Raw genomic sequence first — 15,281 nt, 5'->3', positions numbered from 1 at the left:
CTCGCTGTTTACAAATGGGTCTCGGAAGGGGAGGAAAGTGTTGAAACTGCACTGAACACCAAACAGGCACGCAAAAGTTAAATGTGTGTGGGGGGAGACACTGGATCATTCTTGAGAAATCTGCACACACAAGATGTTAATGGTCTCTTATCTGTGTATGTACTTAAGATTGCTACCTGAAGCATCCAGTGAAAACCTCTCCGTGCCTACACCCAGCCGGATCTGATCTGCTGACGTGTCGGCTCTTGCAGCCCAGTGCTCATGCTCCAGCGGCGGAGTCAAGAAGCCAGGCTACAAAACTGCCAGCATGGCAGCAAAACACTTTTACCGACAAGGCTTTTTATTACTTTTATTCAACTTCATTTCAACCGCAGCCTTGGAGAAAAGGTTCTCCGACTTTAAAAGATGCGCGGACGAGGAGTGTAGCAGTAAGTTTAACCAGCAGCTCGAGGGGAGTTTAAGGATGCGTCTCCCACCTCATCCTGAAACCACAGCTAGCCTTAAACTGCGCCTTATCTCTTGACCTGTTGCCAGTCGATATTTGCGACCTTGACTTCCTCTGGTAGCAATTATGAGGCAATTTAACCGTGTGATGCTTGATGAAAACCGGGTAATGGTGTTAACTTGAGCTAAACGGGGTAAATTGCTCCAACTCTGACTGTACTGGCCAGCTGCCTGGCAGCTCCGGCCTGCCTCGCTGGGTGGAAGCAGGAGCTAATGTTAGCAGCAAAGTAGCCACCGGCCGGCTTAGTCCGCTAATGTTAGTGTAGTGCCGGTCAAACATCAGTGAAAAGTACAAGCTGTATTCGCTTTCATGTTGAATCACTGTCGCTTAACTATTCACTTGTATCTAATTTTCTTGGCCAACCTTACCTTTAGTAGCTTAGCAAAGTTTTAAAAAAAACTAGATACTTGACAGTGAACTGATGTAGAGCTAAATTTTACAAGCAAGGTTAAACTGCCAGATTTCTACCGTTGTTGATAAGAAATCGTTAAATTGGCAGCTTATAAAAAGAGAGAGCCAGACTGTCATCGCATAGTGACAATGTGAGATGAGACGCAAGCACATCAGTTATGCCACCAGTAATTAAAATCAAAACCTTAGAGATGTTGACTTTTTCTGATTTGTTGCATTAGAGCTTCTTTGAACTGTTTAATGCTTGAAACAAGAGTCCTGTGAAAATACAGAAGCTGTAAGATTGATTTTTCCTTTTCCAGTGCTTCTGTTTCGGGGAAAAGCTGTTCAAGATTTCTCAGGACCTGATTGTCGGTTCCTTTCATTCAAAAAATCAGAAACTATATATGTGTACTACAAACTGTCTGGAAGAAGGGCTGACATGTGGGCTGGAAGTGTAAGTAGACTGTTGTATATGCTTATTCACAACTGTTTTCCATTCGGTTTTTAACACATTCTCTTGCTAATAGATTGGAAACAACTTTGGCTATTTTCCAAAAGACCTTCTTGCTGTAAACCACCGTTATACAGACAAAGAACATGAAATTCCAACAGAGGTATGACAAAATAAAGACCTACTTAATTAAGTTGGCAATTCAATCAAAGATACAATGAAGCTTTGACACTATCATCACAATGCCTTTGAGAAATGCAACCATTACCAACATATTTGTAATTTCCTGTTTTGTCTTGTTTTCAGGAAACCGATTTTGTCTGTTTCGATTCTGGATATAACAAGTTTGACATCTACGATGTGGACCTGCTCTTAGGCTTGTCTGTCGAGAAGAAGGACAGTCGAGATAATGGCACTTCAGACCAAATCCATGAGGCAGAGAGCAAGCAGGGAGAAACACAACCATCAGTAGAAGACGTGACTAAGAGGGAAAAACAAACTGAGCACCATGATATCTCAGAAGAGGTTGATACAGTACCGGATGACCAAAGTGCCTCCTTATCTGAACTTGCCACATCACCTGAATCCTCTGTGATAAAAGATCTGGAGTCTAAACAAGAAGATGCGCCTGATCTTACAGAAGATGAGCCTGTTGTTACAGAAGATGAGCCTGTTGTTACAGAAGATGAGCCTGATGTTACAGAAGATGAGCCTGTTGTTACAGAGGATGAGCCTGTTGTTACAGAAGATGAGCCTGGTGTTACAGAAAGAGAAAAACCTGAGCAAAAACACAAACCAAACACGGCTCTGGAACAGGCATCAGATGGGAGTGAAATCCAGGATGTACCCAATAAATCTGAGGTGGAATCTATGCCCAAAAGGGATTTTGAAACGGTGTCAGTTTCTGAAGGAGTGCAGATCCCGAAGTTGAAAACTACCCTTGGAACAACTTTTGATGCCATCATCACTGATGATGAAATCACAAAAGTGACCCCATATGAAGAGGAGGATGATGAAGATGTGAAAGAACATCCAGAAGATGTAATAGACGATGATAAGGGAATTCCACTGCTGTCATTTTCTGAAGAAACCATCGACACTCCAGAACTGGATTCTCTTACAAAGGAGGAAAGTCCTCAGACGATAAACCAGGATGATAAACCGAAAATAACGAAGGAAAAAAACATGTGGACATCACTTGGAGATGCTGTATTTTCAGTTGTCACTGGGGTAGAGACCACAGCAGGAGACGTGAGTTCAGATGAAGATGAAGACGACGAGGATCGCGAAGAGGAAGTTGCTACAAAAAACCCACAGATTTTTGAGAAAATTGAAAAAGAACAATTTTTAACAGAACCTCAGCAAGATCAACATTTTTTTGATAGCAGAGATGAGAGTGATAAAAGGAGGGTTGGACATCAGGAGGCTTTGGTTGAAACATTAAAGCCAAACGATGAGCCGATACTCCATCAAACAGAAAAGAGTATGATGTCATCACAACATTCAGTGTTGCAAGATGAGATTTTAAGCAATCCGGATGGTGAAAAATCAGATGTTAAAACGGCAAATGAACCCACAGAGAATGAAGAAGAAGACGAGGCGTTCAAGCATTCAGAGGTCCATGAAAATGATGAAGAAATACAGCACAGTGATGCTGTAAGAGAGCAGGTTTTAGAAAACCAAACTGTGACTGAACAAGAATTAGCCATTAACAGAAGTGAAGATCAGGATCTTTCTGCTGAAAAGAGGCAGTCGGACGATTCAGATGTCAAAGATGACAAAAATACAGTAGATGACAGACCACGTAATCAAATGCATGACCATTTTGTGACATATTTAGAAAGTAATAAGAGCTCTGCAAGATCATTTGTGGAGGAACCAGAAATTCAGGGGGATGAAAAAGATGCGGAGACAGAAGCAGAGAAGAATGAAGAGGAAGAAGAGTTACTTGAAGATGAAAATGCTCTCTCTTTCTCACAGTCACATGATGCACACACTGACGAAACCTCACCTGAAACAACACACTCCGCTGTGTCAGCTCCAGAGCCTGAATACAGCGATGACATAATGAGACTGACTCTGCTCAGGAACCACTTCACAGAGAAAAACTTTGAGCGGGTCCAAAAGCTTTTGGGTCTAAGTAATCTCTTCAAAGTGGAGGCCATGTTTTCTGATCTAGACACAGAGTTGCAGGCGACACGTTTGTCTCACACTAGCAGCATGGAGGACATTGAGAATGCACTTGAGGGCATCCTTGAGGCCTCTGAGAACACTATATTGGACGAGATTGAAAAGATGCTCGATAGCCGGGACACAAAACAAGATTACGACCAACACAAGGACACCAGCAGTTTAGATGAGGAAACTGAATTACTGGATGGCTTTCAGGAGCTTGCATTCAGCCTACGACAGAAGTACTCAACAGCCAGTGACAGTGCGCCTTTAGCAACAGAAAAGTCACCAGATAATGAGCAAGGTATGTTTGATTTTGCACTGACAAAATGAATGGAGAATTTTGTACTGCGGCAAAGTAGACGGGCTTTCAGGCCCCGTTCAGACCAACATTTAGTTTCGAGATGTATCCACACTATTTCATCAAGCTAAAAGGAATTGTGATTAACAGCTGGATGTGTCTCAAATGACCTGTTGTGATAAGAATGCCCCTTTACTGCCAACAATGGATTCTTTCCTTTGACACTTCCTTTCACTAAAAGTGTCAAGCTGCTGCAGCAGCATCTTTCCATTTAATACAAAACTAAACAAATTTACCCATAAACCATCGTCAAACAGAAAACTTCTGGGCTGGACAGAAGGAACAATAAGAAGGAAGGCAGCTCACACCGACCCACAAAGTGTTGCAGCATCTGAGGTGCTTCTTCTAACCTAAGCTAAAACGTAACAAATCAGTCAGCAAGGAGAGGACTGTTGTATCATTAAAACATAAGAAGCAGAAAAGTTGTGATGGAACATGTCCTCAACAAAGCAATTGATCCCACTCAATACAATCCTTCTGAACCTGTTCTGAAAAATGTTCTGTTCTTAAAGGGATTTTTCTTTTTGGGGGGTTATAGAAAGTATGTGTGAGTATTACGTGTCCTGCAGTGGTCAGAGTGCTCTTAGTTTGGGGAATCAAAAAGCTCTCCTGACATTTTTTGTAAAAAAATACGACTAAAACGACTCAAACCTAAACATTTTCATGGTGGTTTGAGCAAACACTGTATTGTGACTGTTTAGATTTTAGAAATGTCTTTTTAATGCCTTATTTCGCTTGTTCTTTTTTTCCATAGTAGATGAACCTCAGTTGAATGTTAAAGAAGACCCCCCCCTCATTGTTGAGGATAAATTTGACACCATGCCGGAGCCCAATCAGGATGACAACCTCACACTAATGAATCATGAAAAGGAGCCAGGTGAGATTGAAGAGGAGCTGATAGTTGTGGAGGAGGTACCCGCCACACCGGACGTTAGTGTGGAGGAAGATGGTGGACATTTTAATAAAAACAAAGACGATCAGCCGAGCTTTGCTGCACCGGATGAGCCGCAAAAGCTCCCTCAAGCTGCCCTGGAAAACCCCTCAGATAAGGGACTTATTACTGAGGTCGAAGATGCTTCTTTAGGTTAGTAATCTGACAGTTTCAGTTAATTTTTCCTTAAATGTGTCAGTTGATCATTTGTGTGATAGTATTTGCTCAGCATGAACACAGATGCCCAGTCAGCCTCCTTTACCCCTTTATATTTGACATTTATATTCAGAGATCTCACATTATTTCAAGCTTGCTCAGAGTTTATGTTGACGTCTTAGATCAATCTAATTTGGTTCTGCCTTTATGTTAGAATATTAACTATTAATAATGAAATATTTACATTGAGGATATTCATGAAACATAAAAATTTAACTGACTCAAGTGGAAATTTTGTTTCTTAAGGCTCTTTGGGCTCGATGGAGCCAGTGACTGAAATGCACAAGGAAGAAGTTGGATTATTCTTAACTGGAATTGTTTACATGGGCTGCATCCTCTCAATGGTCAAGAATAAAACTGCAGAGTGGACCACAGTGGTAAGTCTGAGAATTACAAGCTTCTATTTATATCTGGTTGTATAAATGAGATGGACCGTACTCCTCCCCATTAGTCTGACCAGTTGTTTTACAGATTGTTTAAAAGACACAACAAAAATGAGGTGTTTCTGCAGAGCTTCTTTGGAAGCCAGATAGCTGGATTTATTTAGAAAATTTCTGCAAGTTAACCCATGAAATATGTTTTTGGGGGGGGATAAGGAATATCTGTTTGGACCAATCAGTGCAGCTGCAGGCTAATATTTACTGTAGGTATGATGACAGTACAAGCTCCTCACTCTATCTTCAAGGCTGAGCCAAGCCATCCTCAGAAGGAAACTCATTTCAGCCACTTGTATCTGGTGTCTCATTCATTTGTTCGTTACCTAAATCGCATGACCTTAGATGAGAGTAGGAACAAAGTTGGACCAGTAAATCAAAAGCTTCAACTTTCAGCTCAGCTCCCTCTGTACCACAAGGGATCAGAGCAGCGCCCTCAATACTGCTGGCAAAACTTCAATGTAATCAAATTTAGTCGAGTTTAGGGGATACCTGCCAGCATGCATACTGATAGGTCCTATATAAGGAGTGCTCCTCATTTGATAGCTCAAAACTGGACAAATTTGATAGCTGTTTTTCACGTAATGATGTTATGCCACATTTCTTAAATCTTCTGGTTTGATCTAATAATTGGTAGTACACGCATCACTTTACTGGTCTTTAATGTTGATGCAACAGATACTATCTCACAAAGTACTGTCTTATTTGCTAAATGAAATATCTGCGTTAGAGAAACTTCCAATTACCCTGAACGTCCCATGGCCCTCCCCCTCTCGTGTTGACTGTCGCGGTGTAGGCTGAAGTTCAACACAGCCGGTGCTGAGCTGGCTATTAGGGCAATACCAGCGGGCCTTATTTTGGAAGACGTTTCTCATAACACACCGTCGTGTTGTAGACTCCGTGCTGTCAGATAATTGTAGCTTTCGTTTTTTTTTTTCTTCAAATCTCTTATAAATTAGTTAGCCACATTGTAACTCCAAGCTAAGCTAACGTCGGTCGTATATTGATAAGCATTAGTGAATGACGGCTCACTTGTGCCGTTAGCGAGCCCTTGTCAAATATTCACGTTTTCGGTGTTTGTACGACTTGTTTTTTCATTTTTTCCCCGGAATATTAGACTTTAAACCTCACTGTTACCTATCGCTAGCTCAGCTGTACAGACTACTTAGAAGTGAGTTAACCTGCTAGCAAGGTAGCTAACATCTGTCAAATAGCATTTGACTAGCTCCGGGTTTTATTTTAAACACGGGCATGGAAAGTGAAACATTGTCCCAGCCACCTCTAATGGAACCCGATCACATATATGTGTTCTTTCTTAAAGAACTGCAACATGTAAGTGGAACAAATTGTGGATTTAAACACTCATGTCCAGTTTTAATAATGCTGTTATGGCCTGCTGACGTGTTGATAAGCATCTGGCAGATGGACACTGACTTGGAGATCTGATACCCCTGAAATTACTCACTGAATTAGTTGTTAGTAGTAGAGGATGCTGATCATACCTCTGTAAAATTTCATGTTTACATAATTCGTCTTAAGTACAATTACAGTTTTCTCTTGAGGGCAATACTAAATTAAACGGTTACTCTTAAAATCCAGCTGGGCTAACAGGCTGGAAAGAGCATGATACCCTCTGCAGGAAATGTGTTACGTTAGCTTAACTGCAATATCTGTATTTCATCAGAGCCACGTAGTGTGTATTTTGCCCTGTCACATCTGGGGGAGTTAAAAGATTTATTTTTGGTTGAACCAAATGCACCAAACTTGATATTACCAGACATTAATTTAAACCACTGATCCCAATTATTTTGTAAACCTTGTTAGATATAGGTGTCTAAATGTGGATTGAACACATTGGTTTCCTGTAAGGTGCCATGACTGTATTTCATTTGAATACTTTAAGGAATGCTTTTAAAGGGTTACTCTGAATATCTTAATTTATAAAAATGACTAACTGGATTGAGGACCTTTTAGTTCATTATTTCAACCACATTATTGTTACATAAACTACATTGTTTTGCATAGGGCTGAACGATATGGAAAAATAATCTAATTGCGAATTTAAAAAAAAAGATATTGTATTTTTCAACAAATATAGGGATTGTATCTTTAGAGTAGACAAACTCGGCTGCTTTCAGCTCTGCAGTCACTCTTTGCTTGCATTTTTTTATACAGCTCCAGTACAGCAACCTGGCTAAAATATGTCTGGGATGGCATGTTGTACCGCTCATCCAGTGTATTAATTAAGGCTGTAAACCTAAGCTTGGTCACCGTGGTGATGGGCATCATGTCAAAACTCCGTTATTGCTCGAGTCATTTCTCCGTGCCATTTTGACGAAGTTTCATACGGAGTCACGCTTTCCAACATTCCGGTTAACAAGCCCTGTCGGGTGCTGTGTTGATGATAATTGCCATTTGAGCCATGCAGTTATCATATAAGGCTTTATGGTGTTTTATTATTTTTTTAAATGTTGAAACAAGTTTGTCATGTTGCCTCATGAGGTAGAAACAGTAGCAAGACATGTTTTGCACAATATCTGGCGCTGTGCAGAATCCTCTTTTTTAAAACCAAAATAATTCCTCACAACTGAAGTACTACTCCTCTTAGACACTAAAGTTTCTTTAGTGTTGCCTGCTGTCGTGGTTGTGCCTGAGGCCATCTTCGTCTTGTCAGGGTTTTTTTTGTTTGTTTGTTTGTTTTTTTTGGCCCTTTGCGTGTCGAAAGTGACTTGATTGAAATTGCAACGTATGCGATTAGAATATCTCATTTTTTTCACATCGCGATTTTATCGCAAATGCAATTAATCGTTCAGCCCTAGTTGTGCAGCAAATGATAGAATTGTTATTGTATGTTAATGCTCTTGGTGGCATGAGGAGGGTTAAAGACCACCTTTTGCCCTTTTGTTGATCAGATTATGGTTAATGAATACACATCTGTCTACAGATGCATGTAAATATTAACATTCTTAATGGCATCATTTTCAAGCTTAATTCTATTCATCAGTGTAAACATTGTTTTCATGCTTCAGATGGTTTCATTGCTGCCAGAGGAGTGGAAGCCAGGGGAAACTTTGCTTGGCTGTCCTTGGGAAGCTGTTGTCATCACTGCTTTGGTTGGAGTATTGACCATCACCCTCTTCTTCTGGAGGACTGTATTTGCTGTAAGTGTTGCTGCTCTCTTGTCAGTTTGAATGACGCAATTTGACTGTGACAAAGAGGTATTCTAAGTCTGTGTTCAGTGTAGATTTAGATTTAACAAGGTTTTTGCTCTAAATATATAATCTGTATTGATGTGATGAATCTGACCAACATTTAGTTTGAGTCTGACATAATGAAACGATTTGCTTTCTGATCAAGTTTTTAGGGATGAAGCTATATAACATGTAGCGGTTGTGCTGTGAGTTTTATTTTAAATTGTATTGATAAGATGGAAAGTTAATGTTTACCAATGTTTTTTTTCCTTAGGTGAAGAAGAGAGAATACCTTGGTAGGTTTCCACTTATTCACATTTCATTGCAAAATGCAGTCGTGTAAATCTCTGCTGATTGTGTGCTTTTGTGGTTTTGGGGGGAAAAAGTGGATGATAAAAAACTCACAGATCAAATCCAGGCTCTTAAAAAGGAAAAGAATGATGCTCATGCCAAAATATCTGAACTCCAGAAACGGGTGAGCTGCAAGATGAAAGTGATCAAGTATCCGAGTTACTGAAAATATGATCAGAGTAACTAAGATTTATGTTTTCTTCTGTTTTAAGACTGAACAACTGAAAGAACATGAGAAACAGTCAAAGGAAACTGTTAGTTGTACAGTGAAAAAGATGCAAGACTTGGAGGTAAGCACTAAGAAGGAAATGATGTTTTAGGTGGTGTCGTTAACTGGTAAGTGATTTATTTAAGTTATGTGTCACTCAAAAAGCTACTAAAATAACTGTCTGCCACTGAGCTCTCATGCTGCCTTTTACAGAGTAAAGTTTTAAAGGCAGAGAAACAGAACGACCAGATGGCTGAGGAGCGAAACAAATATGCAAAACTACTTGAAGAGGAGCGGGCCACCTCTCTGCAAAATGAAACCAGAGTAACAGTTTTATTTATTTATTACCCATATTTTCATTAATTGCTCTGTCTTCACAGATTCATGTGTAATATATATATATTTTTAAACAGATTGAAAAATTAGAAAAGTCCAATGAGAAGATGCAGCTCAGCCGGAAAAAGATTCAAGAAGCACTTGCTAAGGTATAATCCTTACTCTGTATTTGATGTATTAAGAGTTTCTCTCATAAAATTTCTGTATATGTTGTAAACCACCTTTTTTTGCAATAGACTACTGTTCTCCTGGATGAGGCTAAGATTCGAGAGGACGCACGAAATGCTCAACACAAATGTCTGGAGAAAGAATTTGCTGTCTTAAAGGAACAGAACAAAACAGTAAGACGATATGTGGACCTGTTTGGCATTTACTGATCAAAGAAACTGGATGTTTGAAACGGTTTCCTCTGAGTTCTCTCTGTGACTTGTGATGTCTTGCAGCTCAAGGCTACTATTAAAAGCTGGGAGGGCAAACACAAGGAGCTGAACGAGAAGATTAAAGTCTATCAAAAGTCCCAAAAAGAGCTGGAGGATGCTGTGGTGCTCAAAGATCACAACGTTGAGGTCAGTCTCTTCGTATTTTCTGTCCCTTTCTTTTTTCTTTTTTCTTTTTTTTTTTTTTTTATCAAAAAACTGTCTCTCCAAAAACAAAATGTGTCCCGGCAGGTGCTGTCTGAGCTTCTGGCAGACTTGGATGCTTGTGATTTGCAAAAAGGTGACACCAAAGTTTTAGCCAATGGTGAAGTAGCAGCTGGTGAGTCCAACTCTGTCACTAATCAAGGCAAAATTTGCAGGTAGTTTTGAAGTGAAGATGTGTGTGTCTGTATCTGTTGTCTACAAAGTGCCTGATGGTCTTTCAGTGTCATTAACAGATAAGAAGACAGCCATTAGAAACAGGATCAAACAGATGATGGATGTATCCAGGGTAGGATTTCACCGACTGTTTTAAAGCTTATCATTATTGTACCAAATTTTGAATGCGATCATGTCTTTCCAAGAGTTAGCATTTTAATTCCCACATTACTTCACAGGTCCAGACCACTCTCACGGTAGTAGAAGAAGAACGGGATCGCTTCATGTCAAAACTGCTCAATGTAGAAAAGTCTAGGAAGGAACTAGAAGGTACGCGAGTCCTAGAAGAAAGAAAAAAAAAAAGACACGTTTGAAGCAAATGCACAGGTGTTTCAGGCTCTCTAAACTCGTTGCTTGATTTTACAAACAGAAAGACACCAGGAGCTGGAACATGCAATCGGAGCTCTAAAAAGCGACAAGAGCCACGTTGAAAATCAGTTCAAGATCCTTCAGCAGAAAAATGAAATCATGGTCGAAATGTACCAGCAGAAAGAAAACGCGCTGCAGCAGTAAGTTATTTTCACTGTAGAAATCTTTGCCACATTTCTCTTTATACGTGAGACCTCAAAGATGTAGACACATTAGTGTGATTTCTGATATTGGAAATATTTGTGATATAAAAGTATTTTTGATAATAAATGTGACATAATTTCACTGTGATGTTTGTACTGAATAAGTTACGGTCTTAACTGCAGTCAAACATTGCATAAATAAAGCCATTTGTCTCTTTGAAATGTAAGTTCTAAGAAGGTAGCTACTGTTGTTTGATGGGGATTGTTTCTGTCGCCTCACAGGAGACTAACGAAGGAGGAGCTGGAGCGACGCAGCAAAGAGAATATGCTGTCGGAGGTGGGAGGTAAAGCTCTGGAAGCAGAGGAGCAGGTTAAGGTCTTAAGGCAGCGCATTAATGAAATGGAAGATCAGATGAAAAAGACTGAGGAAGTCTACAAAGAGCAGGTAGATTACTTATTTCAGACGGAGCAAAAGGAAAGAAGAATTATGCTGAAACTTGAACTGAATTTCTCTTCTTTTTATCTTACAGATAAAAGAGCAGGAAAACAAAACTCACTCCAACTGGGTATGTGGTACCAGATTTACTCATCAATTCACACCAATGTGCAATAAATAGACGTGTATGTCTGTCATGCAGCCTGGCGTGATCGAAGCTGTATACTAAGTGTGCATGTTGTGTCCAGGTGACTGCTCGTAATGCAGAGCGAGCGCTGAGTCAGGAGAAGCTCGAATCGTCAAAGCTGCGTGAAAAGTAAGAACACTGAGGACATATGATGCATGTGTAATGTCAGCATTAATCTCTCCTAAAAGTAATCAGCCGGTTTGTTGGCCGAAAGTTGGGAAAACTACCAGCTCTTAACTCGGATATGAGAATTTCCACTTTAGTGATTTGATTTGGCTTTAAAAAGCGTTAAACTGTTTTTTTCTCCGTTAACAGACTGGCGGTACTTACCTCTCAGCTGAATGAGCGCCGTGCTCCTCTCTTCAGACCGAACTCTGGTCAGCCTGCAGGCCCTCGCCAAGGTAGGTCCACACCGGTCACCTTCTGTTTTCTTTCCAGCGGGGGAAGTCTGATCCTTCAGAATGCAGACGAGGATGCGGTTTTCTGATCCTCCTTATAATCCGGTTTTGCTAAATGAGTGGATTCCAACTCTTCCAGATGTATTTCACTCTTGTCATTTCATTGTGCTTGATGGTCGAGGAGAACCTGGAATGAGGACGTGTTGAATTGTCAGCAGTTTCTTTTCTTTTGGTAAATTGCTGGTTTGATCATAACAGGTGATTCATATGGGCCCTCTCCTGTGAGTGGGGGTGCACCATCCCCTCCTATAATGATCGAGGGTCCCAGGCGCCCTCCTTCCGCCCCAGTTGGGCGTCGAATCGACCCGTATGGTGAGTCCAGGTGGATCACATCACCTACTTTAATTTGTGCCAAAGCTGGACATCATCCCTCTGCTGCAACCTCATTTCCTCAAATCTCTCGCCTCTTTTTTACACCTGACTTTATTTTTCCTTTCAGCTCATTCTCCTTGATTCTTCCTTTTATTCCCTCCTTGTGTGTATTGCATCCTGCACCTACCTTCTCCCTGGTACCTGGCTTTTTGTTTTATTCATTTTAGTTGAACCATTACAAAATGTCCTTGTTGCAGAAGACTTTTCTTGTTTCAATCTGCTCTTCACTATGAGCTCTGGAGTCGAGACAAGGCTACCTGAATGTATGTTTTTAATTGTATATCGTGAGCTTTGCTCCAAACTTTTCTCACTCTGTCTTAATTTACTTTGCTTCCTTCTTTGTTTCTCACAACTTTGGTTTTCCTGGAAATGATCTATAGATGGTGTCCTGAGAGGTTTTAATCTTGCATTTTATTTTCTGCCCCCCACAGGTCCTCGACCCCCATCAGATCCACATGGTCGTTACCCTGAAAATAAACACATCCCTGGTATGGGTTCATCTTCTATAGTCCCTGTATTTTAAAGAGTTGTGGTTTCTCTTGTAACGCTGTGTTGTTCCTTCTCATTCAGACATGATGGGTCCCCGAAGCTCATCTCCAGCCAACCTGGATGGATCTGTAAGTCATTTATTCACCTCCCATCTATAGACTTACAGCTTCTACCTACATTTCAGTTGTGAATTTTCTTGCTCTAAAACAGACACAAGTCATAGATCCACAGATAAAAGCAGAAACTCAGGCTGTAGCTTCCACAGAAAGCCCAGAGCCAGTGAGTATAGAGGTTGTCCAGTCCAGGTGCTTGGTGTGACTGTGTATGCCAGCACTCCTCCCCCTCCTCCCCCAAACCGGAGTTGTGGGAGGAGATTAAAGGAACTTTGGTCTTGTGGGGTTGAAGTAACATTTCTAAGGCTGAGTTTGTGGGTTCACTTGCTCTCACAGCACTGACAGAAGCAGCAAACCTAAACTTGAGCTGCAATGTGTGTTGGTAAAATGTTGGTTTTAAAAGTCGATTCGTATGTGTGTCAGGGGTCAAGTTCTTGAGAAAGTGGCCTGTTTTTTTTTTTTTTTCTTAATTCAAATAATCATGGTGTGTGGGTACTGGTCACATGATTTCGATCTGGCTGAATGCACTTCTTGTTTGGGAGTAATGTGTGGTTTGTGGATCTCTTTACTGCATGACTAACATTTTAATCTGTCTAAACCTACAGGAAAATTGTGACTGCACACATTTAATTGTTTTTTTTCTGATCGCGTTGTTTTCAGGGACCTGGATCCTTCCTAGCCTCACCAATCAGGGACTCGCCCGGCTCCATGGTTCAAGGACCTCAACCCGGCCCTGGACCCCATGACCCACTGCTCCCTCCTGGACCCCAGGGCCGGCTGCCACCACCCGGACCTTACAGACCACCACGACCGGGCCCTTACCATCTACCGCCCGGCCCTCCTCCTCTTCATGGACCTCCTCCACCGGCCAATGGACACCCAGGTATGCCCCTGCCTGGACCAATGGGGGTAGAGTTTGGATCTCGACCTGCCAATGGACTCTTATTCCACCCCAGGCCAGGCCCTGGACCTATAATAGATCCTCGGGGTCCACCACCACCACATTTCCGTCCCCCTCCGCCACATCACTTGGGACCAATGCCTCCGCCACCTGGTATGTTCAGGCTTTAGTTTTAATTTCAGCACGTCATGTTTCTTCTTGCATAATTTTAATCTGCTCTGAGCTTTTTTTGAGGTTGTGAAACACATGGTGCTGTTCTCTTTTAGTGCTGATATAACATTAAAGCTAATAAAGTTGTGCTGTTGTGATCATAATGGACAATAACAATGTAATACTAAGGTATTAATTGTTGTATAGCAGCACAAGTAGAGAGGAATCGGTTTCTGGCTTTTTGTTCAATAAAATAGTGAGAAATATTTCGCCCTCTGTGTGTCAGCCTCTCCTGAAGGTATGTCATCATTATCTCCCTTTTTCAATTCTTCTGTAAAGGTGTCCGGGGGCCTTTGGGACCACGTCCACCCATCCCTCCTGACATGCGCTTCCCAGGACCACGACACCACAACCCACACATGGATCTGCCTCCAGGTGTCCCGCCCCTTTCTGCACACCCTGGCGACGCATACGGTCAGTCTGCACCCAATGCCCTCCAGAACTCAGCGGGTGCTCAGAGCGGCCCCGGGCAGCAACAGAACGTGAAGCAGGAAGCCCCTCAGGACTCAGCAAGGCCAGCAATGGTCCAGCCTTAAAAATACCACCAGCTGTGGCAAAAGACTTGGACACATCTTCAGCCCTAAATTGTCATTACAACACCCCAGACCCAGTCCAAACATAGGTCATGATGATTTTCATATCTCTGTTATATAAAAAAAACAAAAAAACCTGTGATGTCTTTAGATTAAAGAATCATCAATAATTATGTGTCTGAAATCGATACGAGTTGAGAGGGTTGCCACTTAACAGCTTATTGTGCAATAACACTTCAGTATATGCCAGAGGTTTTTAATTTGTGTTGATCTTTTAAAAAGTATATATAGCAATGATTTTTAATGAGAATTTTTTTTAATGCCATTTCCTGTGGAAATTATTGAAGAAAAAAAAATAATTCAAAAGGAGAAACGGGGAGGTTTAGCTTCTAGCATTTCAGGATAACTGGTCTCCCAAAGTTGTTGCTTCAGTACAAACTGTGAAGCAAATGTGTAATTTGATGGCCAGATGTATAACTTATTTTACTATGTTGGTAGAACTTTTATTAATAAAGAATGTATATGCTGTAAGTGTTATTTTTCTATGAGCTTAACGAGTTGTGAAGCCTTTGAGGGGAAGAAAAAATAAGGCATACATCTGGGCTGTTACTGAGATAAAAACATGGTTTAATGACTGCATCCTGCTGCTTTATTTAAAGAGAAGAAA

At 41.1% G+C, this 15,281-nt stretch overlaps 1 protein-coding gene across 6 annotated transcripts; it reads left to right on the top strand.

Moving 5' to 3' along the window:
• Positions 1 to 241: 241 nt before the first annotated feature.
• On the top strand, positions 242 to 15,145 carry mia3 (MIA SH3 domain ER export factor 3). Of its 6 annotated transcripts, none has more exons than XM_072362861.1 (28): positions 242 to 428; positions 1,219 to 1,352; positions 1,426 to 1,512; positions 1,656 to 3,825; positions 4,637 to 4,966; positions 5,276 to 5,406; positions 8,493 to 8,624; positions 8,929 to 8,950; positions 9,041 to 9,129; positions 9,218 to 9,295; positions 9,427 to 9,537; positions 9,627 to 9,698; positions 9,786 to 9,890; positions 9,993 to 10,115; positions 10,218 to 10,305; positions 10,394 to 10,476; positions 10,583 to 10,673; positions 10,774 to 10,912; positions 11,198 to 11,360; positions 11,446 to 11,481; positions 11,600 to 11,667; positions 11,854 to 11,939; positions 12,195 to 12,308; positions 12,800 to 12,856; positions 12,939 to 12,985; positions 13,068 to 13,136; positions 13,631 to 14,024; positions 14,361 to 15,145. In XM_072362861.1, exons 1-28 carry the CDS (start codon positions 308 to 310, stop codon positions 14,615 to 14,617), a joined length of 5,397 nt encoding a protein of 1,798 aa, XP_072218962.1. In that variant the 5' UTR covers positions 242 to 307; the 3' UTR covers positions 14,618 to 15,145. The 6 variants fall into 6 exon arrangements, with proteins under 6 accessions (XP_072218962.1, XP_072218965.1, XP_072218966.1 ...); XM_072362864.1 differs by having other exon boundaries at positions 243 to 428; positions 4,640 to 4,966; positions 10,412 to 10,476; XM_072362865.1 differs by having other exon boundaries at positions 243 to 428; positions 10,424 to 10,476.
• The last annotated feature ends 136 nt before the right edge of the window (positions 15,146 to 15,281 follow it).

The sequence above is a fragment of the Leuresthes tenuis genome, unplaced genomic scaffold, assembly GCF_036924035.1.
Source record: "Leuresthes tenuis unplaced genomic scaffold, fLeuTen1.0.hap1 SCAF_13, whole genome shotgun sequence".
NCBI classification, from domain to species: domain Eukaryota; kingdom Metazoa; phylum Chordata; class Actinopteri; order Atheriniformes; family Atherinopsidae; genus Leuresthes; species Leuresthes tenuis.
The sequence above is the reverse complement of the archived record's forward strand: the minus strand, read 5'-3'. Positions and strand labels throughout refer to the sequence as shown.